The sequence below is a fragment of the Chiloscyllium punctatum genome, chromosome 5 (genome assembly GCF_047496795.1).
Source record: "Chiloscyllium punctatum isolate Juve2018m chromosome 5, sChiPun1.3, whole genome shotgun sequence".
Lineage (NCBI taxonomy): Eukaryota > Metazoa > Chordata > Chondrichthyes > Orectolobiformes > Hemiscylliidae > Chiloscyllium > Chiloscyllium punctatum.
In genome coordinates, this window is record NC_092743.1 from 39,671,322 (window position 1) to 39,691,834 (window position 20,513).

A 20,513-nucleotide genomic window follows, 5' to 3' on the forward strand; every position below is an offset into this window, starting at 1 on the left:
TAACAATAGACAAGAGACTGGGAAACAGAGGTTTGAACTTCACTGGGGTTCTATTGAACTGACCAAGAAAAGAGTGTATGTTAGCTGCTTAGGAATCTCATAATCCAATGCAGAACATGACCACTTATGAAAAGACTCAAAGTATTACATACACAGAAAATAATAATGAATGAAAAACAATTTCTACAAAAAGAATCATCAACCCATTTCACACAAGCTCAAGGAAATAGAAGAATCATTGTCTCTCGGAAAATTTTATATTCTAGATCCCCACCTCTCCCATTATATTTTCTCCCCTTTGGGGTTAAGATCTTCCAGAGACTGAGTTACACAAGAAACAAGTACCTGTGCTTCCTCTCCATACTGGGCTAGGAGCCAGAAAAATGGCAGATGCTGGAATCCAAAGTAGACAGATAGGAGGCTGGAAGAACTCAGCAAGCCAGGCAGCATCACGAGGTGGAGAAGGCAGTGTTTTGAGTGTAGCTCTTCTTCAGGACTGGGGGTGGATAAAGGGGGAGCTGCAGATAAAGGGGATGACAGGGGTAGGGTGCTGAAGTGGGGAGAGGTGAAGACCGGTAGAGAGTACAACCTGGTTGGTCAACAGGAAGAATGAATCTGGTTGGTGGCAGGGAGGAGTGTAAGGCAGGGCAAGGGGCTGGGAAGGGAGTTGGAGGACTGGAAGGGAGGTTATTTGAAATTGGAGAACTCAATGTGGAGTCCTCCAGGCTGCAAGCTGCCCAGTTGGAAGATGTGGTGTTGTTCCTCCAAAGTGTGATTTGGTTCATTGTGGCAATGGAAGAGGCCAAAGATGGTCATCTTGGAAGGAGAATTATAATGGGCGGTGACTGGGAGGTCCAGTCAGCCCCTACGGCCAAACTGAGATGCATGTCAGAAAGGAAGTGGGAAAGGGAATTAAAATGTAAACTTAGGAAACAGTTCATAGAGCATCTCAGCTGGGCCCACAGGGGCCAACCGGACGTCCCAGTTACTGCCCATTTTAATTCCCTTGCTGACATGACCATCCTTGGCCTCCTCCATTGCCATAATGAACCAAATTTCAAATTGAAGGAACAACACATCATCTTCCTCATGGGCAGCCAGCATTGAGTTCTGCCATTTCAAATAACCTCCCTTCCCATCCCCCGACTCCCTTCCTAGTCCCTCCCCCTCCATTCCATTCCTTCCTGCTACCAACTGGACTCATTCACCCCACTGACCAACCAGGGTTGTATCCTCTGCCTGTCTTTACCTACCTCCACTTCACCACCCCATCCCTGCTACCCTCTTTATCTGCACCCCTTACACCCATCCCCAGTCTTAAAGGGTTACACCCAAAACATCGAATTCTCTACCTCCTGATGCTGCCTGGTTTGCTGTGTTCTTCCAGCCTCCTGCCGGTCTACTCCCACACATACTATGTGTGGACTACAGGCTGTTCAACCACAGAAGCCATCATTAAGGAACCAGTTCCTTTCCTCACTTATATGTACTTGCCACTGGAGGGAGTCAGTCAACAACCAGCCAGGATTAGCACCCAATGCAGTTTATTCACACATCACACATGGATTCCAGAGAATTTAAGATCAATTGGATGCCTGGGCTAGTAATGCAAAACATGTGGACTTATATTTTAGAGAATGCAATCTCACCGTGGAGATGAGCATTTGAATTCAGTTTAAATAAAACCACTGATATCTGTGAAAGTGACTGTGAAGTTATCATACAAAAGCAACCAGGAATTTACAGTACTGTTCTTTAAAGAAGGAAATCTGCCATCTTTACCCTGTCTAGACTAAATGTGACTCCTGCCCCACACGCGTGCAGTCGACTGCCTTCTGTTGTGTCTGAGCAAGTTATACCAAACCTGCCACCAGCAATTCAGGGAAAGGCACAATACTCCCCATTCATTTCAAGTCGACAAGTGTGGCACTGGAAAAGCACAGCAGGTCTGGGAACATCCGAGGAGCAGGAGAATCGATGATTCGGACGTAAGCCCTTCATCAGAAAGTCGAGTTCAATGAAAACATTTATTCAATACAGAGTATGGTTTCGCTGGGGCTCAACTCAGTTGCACAGGATGCCAGTAAAAATTCTCCAGCAGAATATTCTCGTAAACGCGGGCAAGGAGTACCCGCTCAGAATTCCAAGTGCGGGTTTACAAACAGAGTTGCCTTTGTTTTCTACACTATTCTCCCCAGTGTCCCGACCAATATTAATTCTCTGAACTAACACCTAGACACAGAGAGGAGCAGCTCGTGGTATCTTGCCGCTGGTTGTGGGAGCTTGGTTACCACGTTAAAAATACATGACGCCGCTGCAAAAACGTGCTTCACTGACTACAAGGCGCTTTGCAGGCTCTATATAAATGCAAGTTGTTTTTATTTCTCTCCGCACGCTTTATTTTTTTTGAAGCTGGAGGTTCTTCGAACAGATGATTCAGGTATTAAACATAATCTTAAAAATAATGAAGATAAAACAGTACAGTGACTCCAGTCTAACACAGCCTCTTACCTGGGAGATGAAGAGCAGACAAAACAGGAACCGCATCCTGCCCTTGGCCAGTTTCCAGTCTGGGTGGATTCAACTCAGATTTCAGTGTTGCTCAGTCCCGGCTTAGTTTAAACTTGCAAGCTTCTCTGTCTAACTAATGCCAGCCTGAGAATGAGAGACAGGATTCGTTACTTAGACTATAACAAAAAATGGGATAACAAGAACTGCAGGAATGGAGTCTGGCGGAGCCTCTGGCTTTGTCCAGGGACCGAACCCTCCAGCTCCTTCCAATAAAAGGCAAAGTAGCGCGGATGTTGGAAATCTGAGCCCCCACCCCCTGCCGGCCCCTGATCTCCAGCCTGGGTGCTCGGAGCTGCTCACTGAACCGACCAGAGCGGAGCCAAAGGCTGAGATTACAAGGCACAGCCCCAGAGAGGGTAAGAGAGAGGAAGAGGAAGAGAACTTTACCTCCCCCCCACCCCCTCCAAATCTGCACTGAACCCCCACCCTGACTGAACCAAGTGCACTCACCTTCACCCTCTGTGACCTCCCTGCTTTCCTTTTTCGTTTCTCTGTTCTGCCTGTCTGTCTTTCTCTGTATCAGTCTCTCTCCCTCAATGACTGAAATGTTTCCAATTGCTTTCTCATGGAAGAAAAACCACAGAGAGGGAGGGGGTTAAAAACTCAACCCCACGTGGTGCTGTTTAGGGGTGGGGGGAGGTGCTGGGGGGGGGGAACATACTTTCATTCTGATTGGCTGAGAGCTGCAGTATCAAAACTGCTCTGGAAATAATAACTTTGTTAACCAGAACTTCAACTCTTAAAGCCACACCGCATAGGAACCTCATTTTCATATGTTCAACTGTTAAATATTGAACTATTCAATATCAAACTGATCTGTTGTGTTCCTTTAACCACGACGGCTAGGCAGAGGGTGAAATAACAGGAGAACAATTAACACCACCACTAATAGCTGAAAAAAATGCCATTGTGATTTGATGATGGAAAAAAATGTTCAATTGTGTGTAAAAGTATTTTTGGATATAAAAAAAGGGAAAGATAGGACAAGCGTTTATAAACCCCTTTTATGTTTTCTGTCAACAATTCACTTCTAGATTGCAGCTGCTTAGATTCTGTAGAGAAATACTGTAGCCAATTAGTGTTTGGCAAGATGCCGCCAACAGCCGAAGAAATAAAAGACCGGTTAATCTTTAATAATGATTCATTTGTGGGGAGGAGGGATTTCGCTCACTTCTGTACATCAAATACTGCATTGGGATCTTTTACATTCTCCTGAGAGGGCAGATGGGGCATAAATTTAATGTCTCTTCCAAATGCGGCACCTCTGACAGTGCAATACACCCTCAGTGTAGCATTGAAGTGTTAGCCTAGATTATGGTTACAAATCTCTGGATTCACAGTTGGATTTGTACTCGTGAGAGATCTCCCAACTGTGCCAAGCATAATTTTAAAAAAACATTTTCTTCATAATTAAACAAATATTTAAATACCTTCTGTATTCAGTTAACTTTTTTTCTCTTCCTCTGCACCCCTGTCCAGGATTTACTGAGGAACGTTTTCCAGGGTACAGTTCAATGTGTGCTGAACATGTTAACATTTCTTCCGAGAACATGAATATCAATGATAAGGAACGCATTAATTACCTATTTCTTAATCATTTTTGAGAAGATGGAATCTCTCCTTGAATAAGTCTCAACAGATAAAGGGTGCTCCCATGATGATGTTAGGTAGGGTTAGATTGTCCTGTGTCACCTCAGACATAAGCAATGGCAATAGAATGATGTCTATTATGGCAATTACTCCAAACAAACTCAATTTATCTTCTTGTCCAACATCAGTGCATTTTCCAGCAGTGACTCAACCAGGTTCAAACATTATTATAGAATTAGTATCAGGCCCTTCAAGAGTGAAATCAGGAAATAACTTTTCACAAAAAGGCTCATGAAAATCCTGAACCCTTTGTTCCTGAAAAGGCTGTGGATTTTGGGGCAATATTGATTTTAAAAATTGCAATCAATATGATTTATATTGGGTAAGGGCAGCAAGGCATATGGACCTGAATATTATTGGGATCTAACTAGCCTTGATCCAGTGGAGAACAACCTCAAAGGACCGAACGACTTCCTGCTCTTCATATGTAACTGGAGAGAGATCAAAACTGAGATCTCAAAGTTAAATCAAAATGTAGTGGAGGAACACAGCAGAGCAGTCAGCATTTGTGGAGAGAGCAACAAAGTTAACTCTTCGAGTTCAATAAAACTTCATAATCAAGCAATGACAAGATTCCAAAATCATTATTCTTGTTTTCAAATCCCTCCATAACCTCACCTCTCTCCACGCCCGTAATCTCCTCCAACTCCATAACCTCTAAAATGTCTGCACTTCTCTAATTATGAGCTCTTAAACATAAGAATATAAGAATTAGAAGCAGGAGTAGGAGAATGGGTGAGATTCTGAATGATTACTTTGCATCAGTGTTCACTGAGGAGAGGAACATGATGAATCTTGAGATTTGAGATAAAATTTTGATTAGTCTGGATCATGTTGGCATAAGTAGGGAAGATGTGTTGGGTATGCCAGAGGGTTTTGAGGCGGACAAATCCCCAGGACCGGATGGGATCTATCCCAGGTTGCTGAGGGAGGGAAGAGAGGAAATAGCTGGGGCCCTGACAGATATCTTTGTGGCATCCTTAAATACAGGTGAGGTGCCGGAGGATTGGAGGGTTGCTCATGTTGTCCCCCTGTACAAGAAGGGTAGTAGGGAGATTCCGGGTAACTATAGACCAGTGAGCCTGATGTCGGTGGTGGGGAAGTTGCTGGAGAAAGTACTGAGGGATTGGATTTATTTATATTTAAAAAATAATGAGCTTCTCAGTGATAGGCAACATGGTTTTGTGCAGGGGAGATTGTGCCTTACCAACTTAATAGAGTTCTTTGAGGAAGTGACCAAGTTGTTAGATGAAGGAAGGGCTGTAGATGTCATATACATGGACTTTAGTAAGGCGTTTGATAAGGTTCCCCATTGTAGACTAATGGAGAAAGTGAAGTCACATGGTGTGCAGGGTGTTCTAGCTAGGTGGATAAAGAACTGGTTGAGCAATAGGAGACAGAGAGTAGTAGTTCAAGGGAGTTTCTCGAAATGGAGAAAGGTGACCAGTGATGTTCCACAGGGGTCAGTGTTGGGGCCCACTGTTGTTTGTAATATACATAAATGATCTGGAAGAGGGCACTGTTGGTCTGATCAGCAAGTTTGCAGATGACACAAAGATTGGTAGAGTAGCAGAAAGCATAAGGGATGTCAGAGAATAAGGAGGATATAGATAGACTGGAGAGTTGGGTGGAAAAGTGGCAGTTGGCTTTCAATCCAGACAGATGTGAGGTGACGCATTTCGGCAAGTCTAATTCTACAATGAGCTTTGGGAAAAGTTGATGGGCAGAGAGATCTGAGAGTGCAGGTCCATTGTACCCTGAAGGTTGCTGTACAGGTGGATAGAGTGGTCAAGAAGGTATATAGTATGCTTGCCTCCATTATACCGGGTATTGAGTATAAGAGCTGGCAAGTATTGTTAAAATTGTACAAGACATTGATTCGGCTGCATTTAGAATATTGTGCACAGTTCTGGTCGCCACATTACCAAAAGGATGTAGATGTTTTGAAGAGCGTGCAGCGAAGGATTATGAGGATGTTGCCTGGTATGGAAGGTGCTAGCTATGAAGAGAGGTTGAATAGGTTAGGTTTATTTTCACTGGAGAAAAGGAGATTGAGGGGGGACCTGATTGAGGTTTACAAAATCATGAAGGGTATAGACAGGGTGGATAGAGACAAGCTTTTTCCAAGGGGAAGGATTCAATAACCAGAGGTCATGCTTTCAAGGTGAGAGGTGGAAAGTTTAAGGGGGATAGAGTCATGGAGTCATAGAGATGTACAGCATGGAAACAGACCCTTCGGTCCAACCTGTCCATGCCGACCTGATATCCCAACCCAATCTAGTCCCACCTGCCAGCACCCGGCCCATATCCCTCCAAACCCTTCCTATTCATATACCCATCCAAATGCCTCTTATATGTTGCAATTGTACCAGCCTCCACCACATCCTCTGGCAGCTCATTCCATACATACACACCCTCTGTGTGAAAAAGTTGTCCCTTAAGTCTGTTTTATATCTTTCCCCTCTCACCCTATACCTATGCCCTCTAGTTCTGGGCTCCCCGACCCCAGGGAAAAGACTTTGTCTATTTATCCTATCCATCCCCCTCATAATTTTGTAAACCTCTATAAGGTCACCCCTCAGCCTCCTACACTCCAGGGAAAACAGCCCCAGCCTGTTCAGCCTCTCCCTATAGCTGAAATCCTCCAACCCTGGCAACATCCTTGTAAATCTTTTCTGAACCCCTTCAAGTTTCACAACATCTTTCCGATAGGAAGGAGACCAGAATTGCACGCAATATTCCAACAGTGGCCTAACCAATGTCCTGTACAGGCGCAACATGATCTCCCAACTCCTGTACTTAATACTCTGATACACGCGGCATGTACTTCACACAGAGGGTGGTGGGCGTTTGGAACGCGTTGCCAGCAGAGGTGGTAGAGGCAGGCACGGTAGATTCATTTAAGATGCGTCTGGACAGAAACATGCGTAGATGGGGAGCAGAGGGTTACAAATGCTTAGGAATTGACCGACAGGTTTAGACAGTACATTTGGATCGGCTCATGCTTGAAGGGCTGAAGGGCCTGTTCCTGGGCTGTAAATTTTCTTTGTTCTCAATCTGCTCTACCATTCATGGCTACTCGAGGTGTGGCCCCAATTTCACATTCCAACCTACTCCCAATAAACTTTGACTCCCACAAGCATTATTAAGTTTTAACAGTTTTCCTTTAGTGCCAGCATCTTCAGTTCCTTAGATCCTAAGCTCAAGAATTATCTCCCTCGACCTCAAATAACATTCCTTCTTCGAGACACTCATTAAAATTCACCTCTTTGTCTAAAAATGTGGACATCTGACCTAACATCTTCTCATGTTGTCCAGTTCCTTTACTTTTTACATAACATTCCTGTCAAGAACCTTAGGATGTGTTACATTAATAATATAATCAAAACAAAAATAAATATAAAATATTGTGGTTGCTGAACCTTCAACAACGTGTTCAATAGGAAGTCAAGCGACCCCTCCATTCATCCATCCACTCAGTAATGACCCTGTCTCCTCTCTTTGCATATTCACACATGCACCCTCTCCTTTGTCTACGCTAGTCCATTAAGAGAAACTGTATGTCTGAAGGCATTGCCATCCTTTAAACTCTACCCAAATGTAACTTTACCACTGGACATGCTGCTATAGACAGAATTATTGTAATAGAAGTAAGGTAAACTTTGTGTAGAGGTAACTAATTTTCCTGTATTGACTGAACATCTCCAAAAATATAAATTCATCTTCATTGAAAACAGTCGTGAAGGAAACATCATCAGTGCAATGGAAATTTTGTTTTGTTCACTTTTATGAACTCTTATTTATTAGTTGTAGAAGTATTGGACTGGGGGAGTAAAACAAAAACAAGAAAGACAAGTATTTGTGGGCAGTTTTTCACAACCTCAGGATGAAAGGGTTTTACAGCAATTAAGTACTTTGTTCAAGTGTATGCTGTGATTCTGTGACTGTGGTATGCAGTATACTAACTGACTTTTGTCCAGCCTTCCATGGTCTAGCCTCCATAAAGATGAGTTCATCTATAACTTGTCTGCCTATATCTTTTACATGTATCTTCCTTGTGTTCACTAACCAGTAGCTCCTGGTTATGCAATGCCTCAATTTTACATTTCTCATCTTTGATCAAAATCTCAGATCACTAAATTACTATTTTTAGCAATACAGGATGATAAGGTCACCAAGAGAGTGAACAGTTCTGAGGTTCATTTCTAGAGAATTTGGGTAAAATAGTTAAATTCAAGTGAAAACTCAATTAGTCCATTAAAAAACTGTGCAATTTTATTTGCCATATTATTAAAAAAAGCATAATTTTTAAAATGTGGATAATGTTTAAGAAGGGTTTAGAGGAATATGGGCCAAGTACTAGAAAATGGGACTAGATTAACTTTGGGTATCTGGCCAACATGGATGAGTTGGACTGATGGGTTTGTTTCCATGCTGTACATCTCTATGGCTCTCTAACTCGAAATGAGAAAATTTAATTATTAGTAAAAATTAAGCAGACTATGTTATTTTCTCTGGAAAGATGATCTAATTAATTTCTTTAAAATTTTGAACTATTTTCATTGAATACATATTTATTTTTACTTACTTGCGGTGCTGAACGTCACTGGCTGGCCTGCATTTATTGCCCATTCCCAGTTGCCATTGGAAGCGGTAAGCTCTCTTCTTGAACTGCTGCCGATCATGTAATATAGAGATAGATCTACAATGCCTTTAGGGAGGGAATTCCAGGATTTTAACCTGGCAATGGTGAAGGCAATATATTTTCAAGTGAAAATGGTGAATTGCTTGAAGGGCAACTTGCAGTTTTTTTTAATTTCAAAAATATACTTTATTCATAAAATTATTTGGATACCATTCTTGTGCACACATTACATTGCCTTACATACAGACATCAAAATTTCTTTTTCCTATATACAAGTCTGTACATTTACTATCCACCTGTTCTGCTGAGGCGTCAGTGGAGCCCAACTGACTGCGTGAGGCCCCTTTAGGCAGGCAGACGTTACACGGTGGTCTTTCCCCACCGTGCCTTGGTGGCAGTTGCCCCAAGCTTCAGCGCATCCCTCAACACGTAGTCCTGGACCTTGGAATGTGCCAGTCTGCAACACTCAGTCGGGGTCAACTCCTTCAGCAGGAAGATCAACAGGTTTCGGACCGCCCAAAGAGCATCTTTCACCAAGTTGATGATCCTCCAGGCACAGTTGATGTTCGTCTCGGTGTACGTCCTGGGGAACAGGCCGTAGAACACGGAGTCCCGCATCACGGTGCTGCTTGGGGCGAACCTCGACAAACACCACTGCATTCCTCTCCAGACCTCTTCTGCGTAGGCACATTTCAGAAGAGGTGTGTGACAGTCTTGTCCCCCCCGCAGCCACTTCGAGGGCAGCGTGCGGTGCGGCTGAGAGTCCGGGCGTGCATGAAGGATCTCACAGGCAGAGCCCTTCTCACCACCAGCCAAGCCAGGTCTTGGTGCTTGTTGGAAAGTTCTGGCGATGAGGCATTCTGCCAAATGGCTTTGACAGTCTGCTCAGGAAACCGCTCGATAGGATCTGCCCTCTCCTTTTCCCGAAGAGTCTCAAGGACGCTACGTGCTGACCACTTCCTGATGGACTTGTGGTCAAAGGTGTTTTTCTTCATAAACTTCTCCATGAAGGACAGGTGATACGGAACGGTCCAACTACTCGGAGCGTTCCGCGGCAGTGAGGCCAGGCCCATCCTTCGCAACACCGGGGACAGGTAGAACCTTAGTACATAGTGACACTTGGTGTTTGCATACCGGGGATCCACGCACAGCTTGATGCAGCCACACACAAAGGTGGCCATCAGGGTGAGGGTGGCATTGGGTGTGTTTTTCTCCCATTGCCCAGATCTTTATTCATCAAGTCCCTTCGGACCCGGTCCATCTTTGACCTCCATATAAACTGGAAGATGGCCCGGGTGACTGCAGCGGCACAGGTTCTGGGAATAGGCCAGTCCTGTGCCATGTATATAACAGCAATGACAGTGCCTCACACCTGATGACCAGGTTTATTCCCACAATGGAGAGCGACCGTAGCTTCCATCTGCCCAGTTTCTGCCTCACTTTGCTGATACACTCCTCCCAAGACTTGGTGCATGCCCCAGCTCCCCCACCCCCCCCAAACCAAATACCCAGCACCTTCAGGTGGTCGGTCCTGATGTGAAGGGGATCAAGGATTGGTCAGCCCAGTTCCCGAAGAGCATGGCCTCGCTCTTGCCTCGGTCTACCTTGGACCCCAAGGCCCGAGTCTGTGCACGGACAGTGGATCCGAGCAGAAAATGGCGACGTCATCCATGTACAGGGAGGCCTTGACCTGCAGGCCCCTGTTGCCAGGAATAGTCACCTCTCTCAGGCTCGCATCCTTCCTGATGGATTCGGCAAATGGCTCTATGCAGCACACAAACAAGGCAGGAGAGAGAGGGCAGCCCTGCCTGACTCCAGATCTGACTGGGAAGCTATCTGATTCCCACCCATTGATCGAGACTGCACTGACAATGTTGGTGTGGAACAGTCTGATCCAATTGCAGATTCCCTCCCCAAAGCCCATTTTGGAGAGAACATCTCTCATATACGTGTGTGATATCCTGTCAAAGGCTTTCTCCTGGTCCAGGCTGATCAGTTGTTAGAGGTTAGTCATCTCAGTTGCAGAGATCAGGAATTCTGTCAGGGTAGTGTCCAACATACACAAGTCTCACCTGCCACAGAACTGATCCCAAAGCCTCAGAAGTTGTTCCCTTTCCTCTTACAGCTGTTATTCAATCACACAATCCTCCTGTACTTATGATGAGTAGCAAATTACAGTGGGAGTCAATTCTGAGATTATTGCTCTTAAGGTCCTGCTTTTTAATTTCTTCCTAACTCCCTGAATTAAGGATCTCATTGCTCTTCTTACCTATGTTGTTGGAACCAATGTGGACCATGACTTCTAGCTAATATCCATCCCTAAAAAGAAGCCTTACAGCCACTCTGCAACATCCTTGACCTTGACACCAGGGAAGCAACACACTATCCTGGAGATTAATGCCACTGAAATACCTATGTGATCCCCTGACTACGGAATCTCTGTCACTATTATTCTTCCATTCTTCTTTCTTCCTCCTCTATACAGCTAAGATGCCTTGGTGCCATGGATTTGTCTCTGGGTGCATTCATCTGAGGAAGCATTACTTTCACTAATATCAATTTTCAAGCAAGATAGACTCAGGAGATTCTTGCATTACCTGCCACATGCTTTTAGACTGTACAGCTGCAACATGACCACCCAACTCCTATACTCAATGCTCTGACCAATAAAGAAAAGCATACCAAATGCTTTCTTCACTATCCTATCTACCTGCGACTCCACTTTCAAGGAACTATGCCCCGTGCGCCAAGGTCTCTTTGTTCAGCAACACACCTTACCATTAAGTGTATAAGTCCTGCCCTGATTTGCCTTAACAAAATGCAGCACCTCATATTTATCTCATTTAAACTTTATCTGCCACTCCTCAGTCCATTGGCCCATCTGATCAAGATCCCATTGTATGCTGAGATAACTGTCTTCACTGTTCATTACACCTCCAATTTTCATGTCATCTGGGTCCGTTTCCGTGCTGTACATTTCTATGACTCTACGATTTCCTGGAGTAGTCATCCATTCCCTCTCTACCTGCATGTTTCTAATCTGCAGTGAAACTGCCTCCCTAAACATGCTATCCACATAGCCCTCTGCCTCCAGCTGCTGCTCAAGTTAACAGCTCAATCTTTTACAGCCAGTGATATTTCCTACAGATATGTTTGTCTGAAACACATGGTACACCCATGGCCTCATACATCCCACAGGATGTACACACCTTTTGTCCTTACTGACATGCCATTTTGTAAGTCTGAAAACTATTTGTTACTCTTAGAATGAATAAATGATAAAACTTAATAGCAAGTTAACTTTACTTCGCTTATGTTAATTTTACTTTCCTTTGGTTTCACTTTATTATTTAATTTTACTTTGATTTGATTAAATTTTAATTTGCTAGCAATCCTTCCTGAAACAAAAATAACTGCTTAGTCTTTATAAAGTTTAGCACTATTTAGTCCCTAACAGCAGGATCTCACAAACAAGAAATGTACAGATTTCCTGTGATATTGCTCTTGTATTATTTTCCCATTCCATCACTCTGGGTGCTGTGTTCAGAATGAAGCCACTCCCTGCTCATCACACTTATTTTCAACTTGCTGCTGCCTTCCTTTGGCACTGTGTTCAGAATAATGCTATTCCCCAATCCGTATTCTCCACGTTCTTTTTCACCATTTTGCCGCATCTCTTGACATTGAATTCAGATGAGGCCATTCCTGCTCTCCGCACTCGTTTAAAATGTGCTGCTGTCTCTCTTGGTACAGTGTTCAAAATGAAGCCATTGCCTGCTTTCCACACACCTTTTGTACTTGCTGTTTCTTCTCTTGGTGATATGTTCAGAATGAAGCCATTCCATACTCTTTCTGCATCCTCCCTTGGCGCTATGTTTATGCACACTCTTAACACATTCGTTGTTTTCAATGTTGTGGTGTTGAGTCATCTTACTGGTTACCTGTGTTTTGTTCTGAGGTCTAGCTTGGCCTTTTTATAGAATCCCTACAGTATGGAAACAGGCCATTTGGCCCAAAAAGTCCACATCGACCCTCTGAAGAGTATTCCAATACCCTATTACTCTAAATTTTACCCCTGACTAATGTACCTAACCTACCGATCCCTGAACACTATGGGCTACTTAGCACGGCCAATTCACCTAACCTGCACATCTTTGGACTTTGGCAGGAAACCTGAGCACCTGGAGGAAACTTACGCAGACACGGGGAGATTGTGCAAACGCCACACAGACAGTCGCCTGACGCTGGAATCAAACCTTGGTCCCTGGCACTGTGAGACAGCTTTGAGTGCAGCGTGCAGAGGTGCACAGGGGCTGGGCATACACGAAGAATCTCACAGGTAGTGTGCTTCTCTCCACCAGTCAAGTGATGTCTTGGTGCTTGTTGGAAAGTTCTGGTTGACTTTGACAATCTGCTCAGGGAACCACGTGACAGGATCTACCCTCTCCTTTTCTCATAAGTTCTTGAGGACACTACATGCTGACCACTTCCTGATGGACTTGTAGTCAAATGTGTTTTTCTTTGCATATTTTTTCATGAAAGACAGGTCATATGGAATGGTCCAACTACTCAGAGTGTTCCACGTTAACGAGGCCAGGCCCATCTTTTGCAACACTGGGGACAGGTAGAACCTCAGTACTTGCTGTTTGCATACCGAAAGTCTATTTACAGCTTGATGCAGCTTCACACAAAGGTGGCCTTCAGAATGACGGGAGTATTGGATAAGATCTTCCCTCATTTTATCCAGAGCTTTGTACATGATGCCCCTTTGGACCACTCCAGTTTTGACCTCCAGATGAAGTGGAAAATGGCTCAGATGATTGCAATGGTGCAGGTTCTAGGAATGGGCCAGATCTGCACTATGTATAACAGAGAGTGGCTCAAATCTGATGACCAGGTTCTTACCTGCAGTGGAGAGGGAGTGGTGCTCCCAAAAGATCAGTTTCTGCTTCACCTTGGTGATATGCTCCTCCCAAGGTTTTGTGCAAGCTCCAGCCCCTAAACAATATTCCTAACATCTTCAGGTAATCTGTCCTGACAGTAAAGGGAATAAAGGATCAGTTCCCAAAGAGTATGGCTTCATTCTTGTCTCAATTTATCTTGGCTCCTAAGGCCAGATTGAACTGGCCACAGATGCTCATGAGTCTGTACACCAACAGCAGATCTGAGCAGAAAATGGCGACATTGTCAATGCTGGCTTCCGCTGTCTGGAATAGTCATCCGTCTCAGGCTCGCATTCTTCCTGATGGACTTGGCAAAAGGTTCTATACAACACACAAACAAGGCAGGAGAGACTGGGCAACCTGTTTGACTCTGGATCTGATCAGGAAGCTTTCTGATTTGCATGATTGAGACTGCACTAACCATATTGATTGAGTGCAGTTGGACCTAATTGCAAATTCCCTCCGAAAGGCCATTTTGGAAAGCACATCCCACAAATACGTGTGCAATATCCTGTGAAAGGCAGCCTTAGGAATGTGAGGGTACAGCACAGGTTTCATCAAGGTAGATCACCAATCCCAGAGCAAACCTGATCCGGTTAGCAATGACCTTAGACAAGATTTTGTAATCTGCATTCAGCGGTGAAAGTTTGGTCACCAATTTCTAATTTCCTCCCTCTCCCCCTTCCACTTGTGGATGACGATGATGTTACCTCTTCTCAAGGATTTACAAGTAGAACATAGAACATAGAAAAGTACAGCACAGAACAGACCCTTTGGCCCACAGTGTTGTGCCGAGGATTAATCCTAATGTAAAATAACCTAACCTACGCACCCCTCAATTCACTGCTGTCATGTGCATGTGCGTGCGCTTAAATGTCCCTATAGACCAAGTTATCCAGACTGGAAGATTATTTGGGAGTACTCCAAGGCAACTGTTATATACAAACATTACAGGCACAGTAGTATCTAGGCTAACATCAAGCTATTGGTTTACAATAGAACAATATGTTTCATGTTATGTTTCAAGTGATCCTGGGATAAGATGAAGTATGATACCTTTATACCTTCAGGTCCCATGCTATGATACAGTGATGGTAATATCAGTTTGTCTTTTAAAGGTAGTGTGAAATACTGATCAGGAAACATAAAACAACAATCACAATATGTATGTTTTTGTTTTATTCAGCTGTGGGATTTGGGTAACTGTCCACACCTAAAAGCCCTTGAGAGGATGGCGGTGAGCTGCCTACTTTAACTGCTGCAGTCCACATGCTCACAGTAGACTCATCAAACCTTTAGAGAGGGAATTTATCCCAGCCACATGGAAGGAACAGAGATATATTTCCATGTCTGGATGGTGAGTGGTTTGGAGGGGAAGGTGGAATTCCCAGTTATGTGCTGCCCTGTCCTGGATTGTAGTGGTCATGGGTTTGGAAGACATTGTCTCAGAAGCTTTGGTGAATTTCTGCAGTGCATTTTGTGGATGGTATACACTGATGCTACTGAGTGTCAGCAGTTGAGCAATGGTTGTTGTGGATGTGATGTCAATCAAGTGTGCTGCTTTGTCCCGAATGGTGTCAAGTTTCTTGATTGTTGTTGGAGTGCACTTATCTAGGCAAATGGGGAGTATTCCATTACACTCCTGATTGGCGCCTTGTAGATAGTGGACAGGCGTTGGGAAATCAAGACGTAAGTTACTTGCTGCAGTATTCCTAACTTCTGACCTGCTCTTGTAGCCATTGTATTTATATGAAAAGTCTAGTTTCATTTCTGGTGTAGTCAGTTCTGATCAATCTCTACTTGCCTTAAAAATCTGCTGCATCTCCCTGATTACTTGCAGTTACAATTGGAAGACTTGCGAGACCATTAAGAGTGAACCATTTGGTGTAAGAATGAAGTAATATGTCAGCCCATGTGGTTGATCCTGAACTGTCCTCTGAAGTAAACAATCAACCTTTCAATTACACCAGAAGGTATATCACCCCCCCCCCCCCAGTGTACATAGTGTACCCCTCCATAGTTAAATGACCTCACAGCACTTACTACCGAGTTCACACAGATCATTAGCTATAAGCCATTGGCTGCTGCTGAAGCAGGAGTTTTTATGTTCAAGGCAAATTACAGAGGTATCAGTAACATATCTGGAGACAATTCAGTACAGTTTTGGAAGGGCTATACAGTTTTAGAAGAGATGTTAAACAGTGATCCTATCAGGTGGGTATGGAAATATCCCAAATAATACCATCTTTTAGATGAGAAGGGGATTTCTCCCCATACACTGACCAAATACTTTCCTTCAACAAACATGGCTGAAACAGATTTCTGGCCACTATCTATTTTGTATTTGTGGGACCTTGCAAACAAAACTAAATGAAATAAAGACTGTCATTAGCCTATTGATCTCCCTCAGTACTGCATTGAGGTGTGATCTTGGATTTAAGAAACAATTCATTTACTAATCCAGTACTCCTTGGCCCAGCTGCATCCTCGCTGACTCCCAGTCTTAGCTAAAGCTCTCCACCTTCATTTCTTCTTTAAAACACTATAGAATCTACATCTTAAACAAAGCCATTTGGCCATCTGCCTCAGTGTCACCTCGTGTGTGATTCAATGTCAAAACTTGCCTTATTACACCCTCATGAATCCTCTTGGACCATTTTGTTAAGCGAATGTTGCTATGTCAATGCAACTTGTTGCTGTAGATCCTCAGGGATGCTGACAAGAAAAGTTCAAATCTTTAAACTGGTTGTTTTTCAGATGTACTTGTTATTCATCCTTTTGCTCCAGGTGATCTTACAGCAGCTTTGAAGATGCTTCTAGTTACTTCCTTGACACCCAAATCCATCCCTCACACTTTCTTCTCCTGATCGTTGGGCAAACAGTGTTTACTGCAGCCTCTCATAAATTATTCAAGTCTCATAATGACCATCCCCCATTCCTCTCTCCACCACTTTCCCACCCCCACCCCAACCCCCCACCTCCAGTCCCCCAATATGGGTGGGGGGGGGGGGAGGGGGGAGGGAGGGGATTGTGTTTGACTTTTAAGTGACAGATGGATGCTTCCTGCTTAACAATAGCTAGGCCTGGACATCAAAGCAGGCAACTGATGTTCCGAGGTGTGAGTGTATGCATTCCAGGCCTATATGCTTCTGCTGGGGAGGAGTCAGGGAGGGAAGTGGGTTTACAGCCATAAAAAAGGCCAATATTGAAGAGCAATAAAAAGAGATTAGACTCACTACACTTAAACTGCTCTTTTATTCCCTCAGAAGGAGCTTTTCTGTCTCATTTTAGCCTCAGCTTTTTCTTTAAATAAGGATTTTTTGAAATTAAGAAAACCAAGTCTACAGTGAGAAGTCTGTTCCCAAGAGTAGAATAAAGATAAGATAAAATGAGATTAGAGATTAATTGATACTATGTTTGGATTTTGACCTATTGATTGTCAAGAGGAGAAGGAAAATTGAGAGGGACAGAAGATAAGAAAGAATGAATTACATGTGGGTGACTATATAAGGAGTTAAGGTAAATCTATGAACAAAATCCTATAAAGAACTTGCATTTAGCTCATATCACACCATAACGTTTTGATCTACTGGCGTTGATGTACAAGGGAGCACATTTTGAAATTGAAAGTATTTTTAATTCATCGATCACTATGTGCAGTTTGTTGATTGTGAACTTGTATTAAAATCCCAGCCATTTCTTAAACTCCTGTCAACACAGTCCATACCAGCCAATCACACTGTCTTATTTGGCAATTATAAACTTAAATATGCATTTTTGAGTTGAAAAATTGAAGCTGTTTTCTCATGTGAATGTAGCCCAAAACTTGTATTAATTAGACGAAAAATGGGAAGTCAACTTCTATGCCAAATATAGGTCTATACATGCATTTTGACATCTAAAAAGAGGGATTGTCTTACCTGCTGGGTTTACTTATAAATAACATGTTATAAATACCATATATATTACATATCTACTATATATGTCTTTCATAATCTCAGGTTGTCCCAAGCTAAACTAGACTGTAGTTTCTATTGTAATATAGATTCCCACCGATAAGGAGCAGAATCCTCTCCTCACAGGATAATGAGAGTCAGTAACGGCCATTTCTGGTCCCGATTCAACTCTTGCTGGCAGGATGCTAGCCAATGAGATCTTCCCAGGGGTGAGCAAGTAGATTGTTGCTTCCAGGTCTGCCATCCAATTAAAGAGAGTAGGTGACTTGCAGAAGCCCAATCAGAAAGCCTGGAGCTCTGGAAGTACAGTGACCCCACACCCACTTCTGTTCAAAGAGGGCACTGCCACAAGCAGAGGGAAAACCACATGAACATTAGCCATAGCTGTCAGGCCGCTGCTACAGGGCAAATATCTCCACAGGATGGTCATTGGCAGTGGCTGATGACCATGGCAAATGGGTCAAGTGTTATTAGGAGTGCACCCATTCAGATAAGTAAAGAGAATTCCATCACATTCTTGAATTGTACCTTGGAGATTGAGGACAGGCTTTGGGGAGATAGGAAATTAGTTGCTTGACACAGAATTCCCATAGTGCTGTTAGGAAGGGCATGTTGACCCACCCACAACAATTATGTTTCTAGGTCAGGATGGTATGTGGCTTGAAGTTTCTAGAGTTGGTGATGGTATTCCCATGCATCTGCTTCCCATGTCCATTGGTGGGGCAGGTTGCAGGTTTGGAAGGTGCTGTCAAAAAGCCCTTGGCGAATTGTTGCCATGCACCTTGTATATGATGTAATGTGTTACTACTTTGCGTCAGTGATGGGGAAGGTAAGAATATTGAAGGTGGTGATGGGTTCCAATCAAGAAGCTGCTTGGATTTGGATGGTGTTAAACTTCTCAAGTGTTATTAGGAGTGCACCCATTCAGGTAAGTAAAGAGAATTCCATCACATTCTTGAATTGTACCTTCTAGATTGAGGGCAGGCTTTGGGGAGATAGGAATTTAGTTGCTTGACACAGAATTCCCAGCCTCTGGCCTGCCCTTGTCATCAGAGTATTTATATGGCCAGGAAAGTCCAATTTCGGGTCGAATGTAGATGGTAGGGGATGCACTGATGGCAATGCCATTGACTGTCAAAGAGAATGGTTAGATTCTGTCTATTCGGAGACAGTCATTGTGGGCACCTTTGAGGTGCCAAAGTTATTTGCCATTTATTAGCCCAAACATGGATATTATCCAGACTTTAGGAAAGACCAACCCAAAGGGGTAACATGTCAGGCCACGAGCCTGATATTCACTACTGTGAAATTCATCCCAGTTTTGCACTGTGGGGCAGGAAGAATTTATCCCAAAATGTGGATAGCAATCTTCCTCAAACAAAAAATTAATAAATGGAAGTTAGCTGATTTCACTGATTCTGTTTGAGGGGAAACCATTGACTGGAACATTGTTTCTTTTCAATAGTACGATTAAAACTTATGTGTCCACCTGAGAGAGGGCCGAAGGGATCAATGCGTTGACTGAAAGCCTGCAACTTCAGCAGCGCAGCATTCCCTGGAGTGTCAGCCAGGATCATGAGCTCAATTCTCTGGACCGAGGCTAGAAACCACAAACCTCCAAAACTGAGACCACCACTGAGCCACAACTGACACTTGAAAGAGTATGAGATTATTTTAACACAGGATGCAGGGGGACAAGAATGTGAAATGACGCATTCAAAGCTTGGGAGCAAAGATTCTGAGGAGCAATCCCACGGTCCTAATAAAATAAACACTGTGACAGAGACCTCTAGAGGTGAAAAAATAGGTGATATTTTCGAAGAGTGTGACAGAGTCAGAGTCATGGAGATGTCTAGCACGGAATCAGACCCTTTGGTTGAACCTGTCCATGCCGACCAGATATCCCAACCCAATCTAGTCCCACTTGCCAGCACCCAGGCCATATCCCTCCAAACCCTTCCTAATCTTATACCTATCCTGATGCCTTGTAAATGTTGCAATTGTACCAGCCTCCACCACTTCCTCTGGTAGCTCATTTCATACACATACCACCCTCTGCATGAAAAAGTTGCCCCTTAGGTCTCTTTTATATCTTTCCCCTCTCACCCTATGCCCTCTAGTTATGGACTCCCCCACCCCAGGGAAAAGACTTTGTCTATTTATCCTATCCATGCCCCTCATGATTTTATAAACCCTTATAAGATCACCCCTCAGCTTTCGACACCCATGAGAAAACAGCGTCAGCCTATTCAACTTCTCCCTTTAGCTCAAATCTTCCAACCTTGGCAACATCCTTGTCTTTTCTGAACCCTTTCACATTTCACCCCATCCTTCCGATAGGAAGGAGACCAGAATTGCACGCAATAATCCAAAATCTGTCTAACCAATGTCCTGTACAGCTGCAACATGACCTCTCAAATCCTGTACTCAATACTCTGATCAATAAGGGAAAGCATACCAAATGCCTTCTTCTTTATCCTTTCCACCTGCGACTCCACTTTCAAGGAACAATGTACCTGCACTCTGAAGTGTCTTTGTTCAGCAATACTCCCTTGGACCTTATTGTGGAGCCACAGGAGATGGGGAGATACTAAATGAGTATTTTGCCTCAGTGTTTACTGTGGAAATGGACATGGAAGACATAGAATGTAGGGAAGTAGATGGTAACATTTTGAAAATTGTCCATATTACAGAGGAGGAAGTACTGGATTTCTTACAATGCACAAAAGTCGAAATACCCAGGCCCTG

The 20,513-nt window shown here is 43.6% G+C and overlaps 1 protein-coding gene across 3 annotated transcripts in view; it reads right to left on the reverse strand.

The window, feature by feature from the left end:
* Positions 1 to 3,187, reverse strand: part of nradd (neurotrophin receptor associated death domain) — a 30,137-nt gene extending 26,950 nt beyond the window's left edge. The window contains exons 1-2 of one of the 3 annotated variants that reach the window (XM_072570085.1): positions 3,022 to 3,187; positions 2,512 to 2,655 (exon numbers count right to left, since the gene is read on the reverse strand). In XM_072570085.1, coding sequence (XP_072426186.1) covers positions 2,512 to 2,547 — 36 coding nt within the window. In that variant the 5' untranslated portion in view covers positions 2,548 to 2,655; positions 3,022 to 3,187. Of the gene's footprint in view, positions 1 to 2,511; positions 2,796 to 3,021 lie in introns of those variants that run through there. The other 2 variants (XM_072570083.1, XM_072570084.1) reach the window with 2 other exon arrangements.
* Between the last annotated feature and the right edge of the window lie 17,326 nt (positions 3,188 to 20,513).